The 8,833-nt window shown below is 37.1% G+C and overlaps 1 protein-coding gene across 2 annotated transcripts; it reads right to left on the reverse strand.

Annotated features, from left to right (window-relative positions):
• Positions 1-429: 429 nt before the first annotated feature.
• On the reverse strand, positions 430-8,511 carry KERA (keratocan). 2 transcript variants are annotated; one of them, XM_004748557.3, is made up of 3 exons: positions 8,278-8,511; positions 5,859-6,752; positions 430-1,384 (listed from the first exon to the last, which is right to left on the reverse strand). In XM_004748557.3, exons 2-3 carry the CDS (start codon positions 6,742-6,744, stop codon positions 1,218-1,220), a joined length of 1,053 nt encoding a protein of 350 aa, XP_004748614.1. In that variant the 5' UTR covers positions 6,745-6,752; positions 8,278-8,511; the 3' UTR covers positions 430-1,217. The 2 variants fall into 2 exon arrangements, with proteins under 2 accessions (XP_004748614.1, XP_004748613.1); XM_004748556.3 differs by lacking the exon at positions 8,278-8,511 and adding an exon at positions 8,021-8,256.
• Between the last annotated feature and the right edge of the window lie 322 nt (positions 8,512-8,833).

An 8,833-nucleotide genomic window follows, 5' to 3' on the forward strand; every position in this document is an offset into this window, starting at 1 on the left:
GCATTTCACCCATATGTTCTACTCTTCATTTTGGATCTACTGGAATACATTTTATCCCTTTTTACAGGATATTTCAGAATACTATTTGGAAAACATATAAATTCACATATTAATGTCTATGGAATATTTATTATTTATAGATATGTCCTAAAAATTAGAAGTCTGAAGTAAGCTATACTTTGTTACTAAATAGAATCCTAGGTTATTTCTTTCTAACTCATGAGAAATAGGAGTATTATGTTAAATGACTAGAGTATAAATTTTTCTTAGGTTTATCAGAAGAGAAGGAAAAACAAAGGTAGGAGGAAATATATTTGCATGTATTCATGGTAGAAAAATGGAAATTATTGTGATTATAACACTTTTTATTAAAATATGTTCTTAATAAAACTTGTAAATAATGCCCCTGAAATAAATATTTTACCACTGTTTTGTTAGAAAGCATTCACTCTCTTTATTTAAAAAATCCAAAACCACTGGCAAATATAAGAGCTGAACAATTTGCAATTCAAATGGATTTCAAAAGTTAAACACTAAGATTCTGTGAGAAATATGTTATAATAAGTGTAAAACGTAGGACTTGTTTAATTGATAGAGTACACTGTACTATATTAAAAACAGCAGCTATAAAAATAGTAGTAAACTGAACTTTACTGTTTTTTCTGTTATTTGGTATTAAATGACTAAAAGTCTCCTTTCATGAAGTATTTAATACATTTCATAACCGTTCTTGAGCTAAATGCTACACTTACACTTACTAATGCTACTTTAGCAATCTGAAATTAATTATGATGAAGAAATATCTCATTTTTTCTCATTTTTTCAGATCTCCTTATCTCCTGTTAGATTACTGTACTTCTACTATAATATCAGCATAAGCAATTTTGAACATATGCAAACCAATATCTATTTTATATTGCATAACAATGCAGCTGCATTGTTTGATATTAGTAAGCTGTGGAAGAGACAAAAAAGAGCTATCTTTGAGTTGATAAACTATCTGAACTCTGTGTCTGTTTTATCAATTAAAGAAAAGCCAGCTCTGCTACATATCATTGGTGAAAGCATCTTTGAATAGAAAACATAAGCTATACAAACGAAAATGGTGGCCAAGAGCAATTGGAAACGTGACTTTTGTCTTAAAGTTATGAATGGTAACCAAATTTCATTTCAGAAATATTAGCTCATTAAACAAATTTTAGATGTTGAAGATGTGTTTAAATAATGACAACCTGAAGGAGCCTGAAGCAGTTCATTAAATCCATTGGAATTGGTGGTTTGATTTCATTTCCATCCAGACGGAGGTAGCGAAGGTGAGGTCCATAACCAAAGAAGTCTCGTTCTGCCGGCAGTATGGGAGGACATATTACAGAGACGTTCACATCTATGGAGACAAAGATGGTGTGAACAATTGAATTAGAAAGAAGAGTCCAGGTGTGGGAAGACCAAGAAGCCATGGAACAGTCTTGTAGAGGGCCTAGCAAACTGACCTGTGAAAGTGCCAGAGACACAAACCATTTTTGTCAAGTTGGAGGTATATGTGTCTTATAAAAGTAACCCTAAAAAATGTGCAACAGGGGCGCCTGGGTGGCTCAGTGGGTTAAGCCGCTGCCTTCGGCTCAGGTCATGATCCCAGGGTCCTGGGATCGAGCCCCGCATCAGGCTCTCTGCTCAGCAGGGAGCCTGCTTCCTCCTCTCTCTCTGCCTGCCTCTCTGCCTACTTGTGATCTCTGTCAAATAAATAAATAAAATCTTTAAAAAAAAATGTGCAACAGATATACAGCCCTCTCACTCCATATTCAGTTATACTTTGCACAAAATATGAGAAAGGACATATTGTTAAAAACTGTGACAGAGCGGTGCCTGGGTGGTTCAATAGGGTAAGCATTTGACATCAGCTCAGGTCATGATCTCAAGGTCCTGGGACAGGCACCACATTGAGCTCCCTGTTCAGATTGGAGTGGCTTCTCCCTCTCCTGTTCCCTCTGCACCCCCTGCCCTGCTCCACCCCCATTAATGCATGCTCTGGCTCTCAAATAAATTTTAAAAATCTTTTAAAAAAATGAAAGCTGAGATAAAAGTAAAAGAATAAATCATTTGTTTTCTAAGCTTCCAAGTGAGATAAGGCATGATTAGACTACTATAAATGAGATGGGTAGTGGAGACAAAGGTTCATAGAAGGAATGGTTAGGTGCATGGGTAGATGGATGGATAGATGAGTGCATATGTAAGTGGAAAAATCAGTTTATTATTAAGGAAAGTGCTTAAAAATTACCTTAAAATTCAAAATTTCCAATTAGTAGTGTATGATGAGTTTTTAAAAAATACATTTAACATACGTTTACATATATAATACTTAAAGAAAATAACCTTGAATCTTTGTATTTAAGTGTATTTAATTAGAAAGGATGTATTTGCCAAGAATTGAATTGCAAAGATCCAAGCCAGGAAATATCCCATCAGCCTTTTCAGATGATTAGGATGTGAGAAATCATGCACCTGTCTTGGATCAGAGCCCTTGGCATCAAAGACTTTACTGAAATTTAGGAGTATTCAGGAGAGAAAAACCTGTTAAAATAGCAAAATTCAGGCAAGTTTGCCTAATAGCTGATTTCAACCATGAATCCGTATATTGCTTTTCAGTCTCATTTGAAACTATTTTGAGAAAGAGCTCCTCCCTTAGAAGATGAGACCTACCTGACTTTGGCAATGGCCTTCCTTTGAGTTCATAGGTACAGTGAGGTTGTTATGCTCTGATATTATATCATTTTGTGAATTCAACTTGCTAAAAATAATGACTCATAATATATACCAGTTTGTGCATATAAAGTTATATTTCACATGCATTATTACCTTATCATCACACAGCATTTATCATGCAATATGATTATTCTCCCTACCTGAGCCTTGCAAGGGGTTCAGACAGGTAAGGTAAAGCACTCAAGATATTTAACAAGTGAACAGCAGAGCTGAGTCCCAGCCTTGTCCTTTTCCTACTACATAGGGTCCCTTACTTCCTAGAGAGACTATGTCCCTTTAATGTGCTATCATCCTTGTTACCTTTATGCCCCATAACCAAAGCATGTCTGCATAAATGTAATGGGAGAAGCAGGTGTTCAAATATAGTTATATTTTCATAAACTATTATATTTCTCAGAGAACATCACAAAGTAACTTATTTGAATAGATAACATTTTTCCCCCAGGTTTAAAGTTCTTTAAATTGTTCAGAGGAAATGAATATTCCCATCTTTTTCATAAGAAAAGGTCACCATCCTGTAAATTCTAAGAACTCTTCGTATAAAAGGTATGTTTCTTGGAAATCACTTTATTAAAAACAAGAGTAGATTATGCAGCCAAAAGAAATAAGTACTTTAACAGTTATTATGACACAGTGTGATATACTGGTGAGCCAATAATTCTAGCCAGGGAAATTCTTATTTTACACTTATTTTCTGGGAATACAGAAATGACCGTGCCTGATATCTACATTAAGAAACAAATAAATCTCTCTTTGTTGTTGCTGTTAAAATGATTCTTACCTGGGTTGACAGAAACTTTTCTAAAATCTCGTGTTCTGGAAATTGAAGTAAAACGTGCTGAGATTATACTGTATTAGTAAGAAACAACACTTAAAATAAGGAGGCCTGGGGGTGCCTGGGTGGCTCAGTGGTTTAAAGCCTCTACCTTCGGCTCAGGTCATGATCCCGGGGTTCTAGGATAGAGTCCCACATCGGGCTCTCTGCTCCACAGGGAGCCTGCTTCCTCCTCTCTCTGCCTACCTCTCTGCCTACTTGTGATCTCTGTCTGTCAAATAAATAAATAAAATCTTTTTTTTTTTTTTAAAGAAGGCCTGATCTCAGGTCCTGAATTATATTTATTCTTTGTCCTTGGGCAGGTATCCTCTCTTAGTTGACCCTCCATTTCTTTCTTCAGAAACTCTTAATAACTTACCCACCAAGATTCTTGTGAGGATTAATTTGGGGTTTTCAAAGTGTGGTCCTTGGACCAGCAGCATCAGTACCTCCCAGGAGCTAAATTGTTAGATCTACTGAGTCAGAAAATGTGAAGCTGGGGCTGGCAAGCTATAGTTTATAAGTCTTCCAGATAATCCTGGTACATTACTGAAGAACAGAAATATATGAGAAAATACTATAAAACTTTTAATAACCTGAGTGAAGGAAGAACAGAGTACTACTCTTTTTTGTGTAACTTTGTGTAACTATGTAAGTGACTGGTGTAGATACCAACCACATGTTGAATTTTGCTGTCTCACTCTTAAAGACCCTTTTTTCTCAACTTCTAAGGGGAATCCTTGATTCAGAAACAGGGATCTATGTGGAGTCCCTTTAAAGTCATTTCCCACATCACATGTCTATGGGACTTCTGTTACCAGATAAGGAATGCACCTGTAGAAGCATGGAACTTTCATCAGAGGAAAGAAAAAAATGCACATATTTAGGTCAATATTGACTGCTGTACAATCTAGGTCAGTGAAACAGATTCGGCTCTTAACATTTTTTTTTTTTTTGACCTGTTGCATCTTTTGCTCTTGACTATAGGATTAAACAATGTGTCTCATCACCATGGGAAAATAGGGCAGCAGCCTCTTTGTTAATTCCTGAATTATATGCTCAAGTATGCTGGTAGAAAAACCAAAAAAGAAAAAAAAATCTTGAATAAGTGAGCAGTAGCCAGTAGAAAAATAGTCTATTCTTACAAGTAAGATGTCTGGGTGATTATTTGCTTAAAGAAAGCTAATGAATAATAACCACACCATACTACCTTCTGACAATTATCTGTGCCATTTTTCTACAAACTATCTGACTGCTTCTCACTTTAGGCATGTATTTTCTAAGGCTGTAGAGGAGAAGTCTTCTCAGATTATTTTCCTATAGGGCTTGTTCCAGGGTTGAAGATGGGTTTCAGGCTGGTTCCAGTGCCCCTGTGGTGAGACCAGGTTACTGTCCACCTCTGCAGCAGGGTTAGGTTGGTCTCAGGTGGGACTCTGAAGAGTTTTAATTTAACATCTCCAGCCTCTTCTTCCTATAACCAAGTCTTCTTGGTCTTCTATAACCAACCTCTGCCTCAAAGGCACTTTGTAGTCATCCCTCTCTCCCTTATCAAAAGCTATTTTCAGGAAAGGAGCAATCATTCTACCCTGTTGATTGCTATTAGTTCTAAGAAGTCACCAGCTTCCAGGAGCACTTGTTTCCATTTTAGTTGAACAAGGTGTTGAACTACAGTGTTGGTTCCCAATGCCTTGTCCCCAGAGAAGCAGTCTCAGCACCACCTTGGAAATGAGATACTCAAGTCTCAGCCAGACTTACTCAATCAGGAACTCTGGGGTGGTGTCACCAGTCTGCACACTTGGAAGTCTGAGAAACCCTCTAATCTAGAGCAGAGACTTTAATTACGGTGGTTTCAGGCACCTGTAGATTTTATGACCGAGATCCCTTTCTGATACCTCCTAAATCATGCTTCCCCTATTTCTATGCATGAAGCTATTTGTGCTTGGTACATTTTCCTAAATAAATCTACCCAGTGAGGCAGAAATACTGGGAGCTTCTAGGAGTAAAAGAAGATATATTTCGTTTCTCCAATGGATAATCACCCTTTGTAGGTTAATAAGTCCACTTTTCAAATTATAATTTGAAGGCTTGAACTTCTTGGTTCATTAAGATTGTGTAAGAATGAACAGACAAAGACAAAATACTGAAAGTTGAAAAAAGAAATCTAAGGGCACATTAGATGGGGTGGTAGGGGGAAGCCCAACACAGTTGCTAATCTTAAAGAAAATATAGATTTATAAATATAGATGAGCATTTCAGCCAAAGACATACCATGATGATTACTTACTTTTAATTTTGTTATGATCAAGATGAAGGTGCTGTAAATGAGCACTGATTCGGGGGACCTTTGTGAGTTGATTGTGAGACAGTTGAAGATCTAGAATTGAGGATACATCAAAACCACTTGAAGGGAGCCCTGCATCTGATAATTTGTTGTGGTTTAGTCGCAGAAAGGCCACTTTAGGAATAACATTAAAGTAATTTTCTGGTATTCCTTCAATGGAATTGTTGTCCAGAAATAGCTGCATTGTATTGGCTGGTAATCTTGGTGGCATATTCCTTAGGGCATTCTTGGCCATATTTAGCTGCATTAGGTTCTTGAGACCCTTGAAGGTGTCTCTCTGAAAGGCATTGTCTAGCAGTTTATTGTGCTGCAGGTCAAGAAGAGTCAGGTTCTCTAGATTGCTGAAGGTGCCTTGAGGAATTCTGGACACCTTGTTTCTGGCCAGTTGTAGTTGTTCTAAACTTCTTGGCAATGGAGAAGGTACCTCCTCCAGCTCATTATCTTCCAGAAATAAGAAAAGCAGCTTCTTCAGTTGGCTCAGGGCTCCTTTTTCAATTCCATAGTTGGTTATTTTGTTCTTGTTTAGATTGATCCATCGCAGCTGGGTGGCATTCTCAAAAGGCTTCTCAGGAATGGTCTCTATCAAGTTGTTCTCAAGATAAAGATACCAGATCCTTGAAGGAATAGGAGGGATTTCTTTGAGACCTCGATTTTCACAGTATAAAGCGGTAGGGAAACTAGGGGGACAGAAGCATTCCCTGGGACAGTCAAAGTCATGCACAGCCCAATCCTCTTGATCACTTATGTCATAGACCTGTCTCACACTTCGAGTCCATACAGTATCTGTTATGAATAACACCCAGATGATGAAACGGATTGTGGTTGCCATTATAGTACCTGGGATAGGGGATATAACTGTTAGATGTTTGAATATCTTGACCTTCAGAAAATGAGGTATACCAAAATAACCAGTAAACATTGTTTCTTTGGGGGAAGGTGAACACATGTCAACAACGTATATGCAGCTACCCATTAGTACACATGTATTTAGTAGGCGCTATACCCAAAGCACTTTGCAAACACTGACACTAACTCATTAACTTCTAGCTTTCTGGTTTTAACCCAGTCACAGTGAAAACTGAGAAATGAAAAGCAAATTTTAGGAGCTCTAAGTACTTTTCCATTTCAGGCTATTGAATACAAGAAAGTTAACTGAAACCCATGGTCGAATAAAAGAGTATTAAAAAAAAGTGATCTTTTAATAACTCCAATTGAGAGTCTTTGTTGTTTCTGAGAAGTAAGCATATGCTTTTACTTTTACTCCTAAATGAGCAGAACATCTGGATGAGATTTCCCAGGCTCACTGGCCCTTGAACCAAAGAAACAGAGAGATCAAAGAACATTTTAGCAATTTGTTGTGAAGGAAGGCTTTAAGATATGAAGAAAAAAGTGTGATTAATTTCTCTCTCTGTTGCTCTACTTCTCCGGCAGATTTTATACTGCAGTGTTGGGGAAGACTTCTAATTTATATTATAAGTACAAAATCAAGTTGTTCAACCAGGGAACTTGGATTATGAACTCTCTATCACAAATAAGCAAGTAATATTCACCTATGGCATTACTATGGTTGATGAGAAACACAACAAAGCAAAGACCATGTTTAGGGACAGATAGACTTCCAACTTTTCAGGATGGTTGCTAACAAAGAACAGGTTAATATTATTGGTATATGACCATCTCAAGGATAGAAACCCTCCCCACTGAATACCAGAAAGGTGAGAGGTACAACAAACTGTTCTCACAGAAAAATAAAACAGTAACATTCTGACCAACATACATTTAATTCAACAAAATGATAATAAAAACAGAATACATTTTACTGACTCTTCTGGAGAAAATAAAACAAGCATCATTTATGAAATGCTGATCTTTCCACTGTGCCACTAAATTGAGGGAAATGACAAGTGCAGAGCTGTTTCCGCAAGCTGTCGAATTTTTTACGATCGCAGAATTCTGCTCTGGTCATCTTCCAATAGAGACATATTAACACATTCTTTTCTTCAGAATCGGGATTTACTTTAGTTATTAAGTTGTAATCCTGCCTCTGATGAATCAGAACTTTGAATTCGTAACTTTAGGTTTTTAAAAGTGCAAAAAAAGTTTACCTTGCCTTCCAGGAATCTACCGTTGAGTCCTGTGTCTGGGTCTGAAGTTTGCTCAAACTCAGTTAAGGGAGAAAAAAATGAAATAAAACAAAAAAGCAAAACAAAACAAAACAATACAACCCTGTGACTAAAACGGTTTGTTTTTATTGTATGCTATCAAGCCTCCTATGAGAAAAAAATAAAACCTACTCTGACCAGTCACAGTGAACACCTTTTGATCTATTGTTTCCACTTTGCCAGAGCTTCAGAATGCTTACCTCAGCCTTCTTGGATCTTCTTCTTCCTTTTCTATTGGTCACTGCTCATTCCCAGTAATGGATTGACCCAGGCTCCAGTGTCGTGTTTTTATGAATCCTCCCTAAAATATATGCATCAGTGGCTCCAACTTTAACCCCTCCAAGAACCACAGAGCCTCGGTACCTAGGCAGCTCAGCCCAGGAAATTCTGACTTTCAGCTCAAGAACCTATAGCCAAAAATCAGGGCGACTGTCACTGAAGCCACAGTTCCAAAGATGTTGTAATGTATTGATATCTAGACCTGTTCAGCCAGCAGGCAACGTAAGGCAGTTTTGATTTCAAGTATAACAAGAAGAGAGTTTAAAGTGTTTTCTTTTCTCTAGAAAATCTTTTTTTAAAAAATGGAATATGAAGAAATAAGTGCTGATGTCCTCTGTTTTGATGGAAATATTTGATTCATTTCTCATATAAAACAGATGTTGGTATTCTATGTAGATGTATCGCGTGTGAGGGAAAGATAGGAAAATGTATTTGAAAGATTTACAAATGCGATTTGAGAAGCAATACCTGATGTGG

Source organism: Mustela putorius, unplaced genomic scaffold (genome assembly GCF_011764305.1).
Source record: "Mustela putorius furo isolate JIRA1106 unplaced genomic scaffold, ASM1176430v1.1 tig00000640_pilon_pilon_pilon, whole genome shotgun sequence".
Classification (NCBI taxonomy): Eukaryota; Metazoa; Chordata; class Mammalia; order Carnivora; family Mustelidae; genus Mustela; species Mustela putorius.

Bases quoted from the DNA above. Each gene is read 5' to 3' on its own strand.
- KERA (XM_004748557.3), bottom strand. From the start codon at position 6,744: ATGGCAACCACAATCCGTTTCATCATCTGGGTGTTATTCATAACAGAT. The intron at 1,385-5,858 runs GTAAGTAATCAT...TTGTCTCCATAG, and splicing joins TGATCATAACAAAATTAAAA to ATGTGAACGTCTCTGTAATA.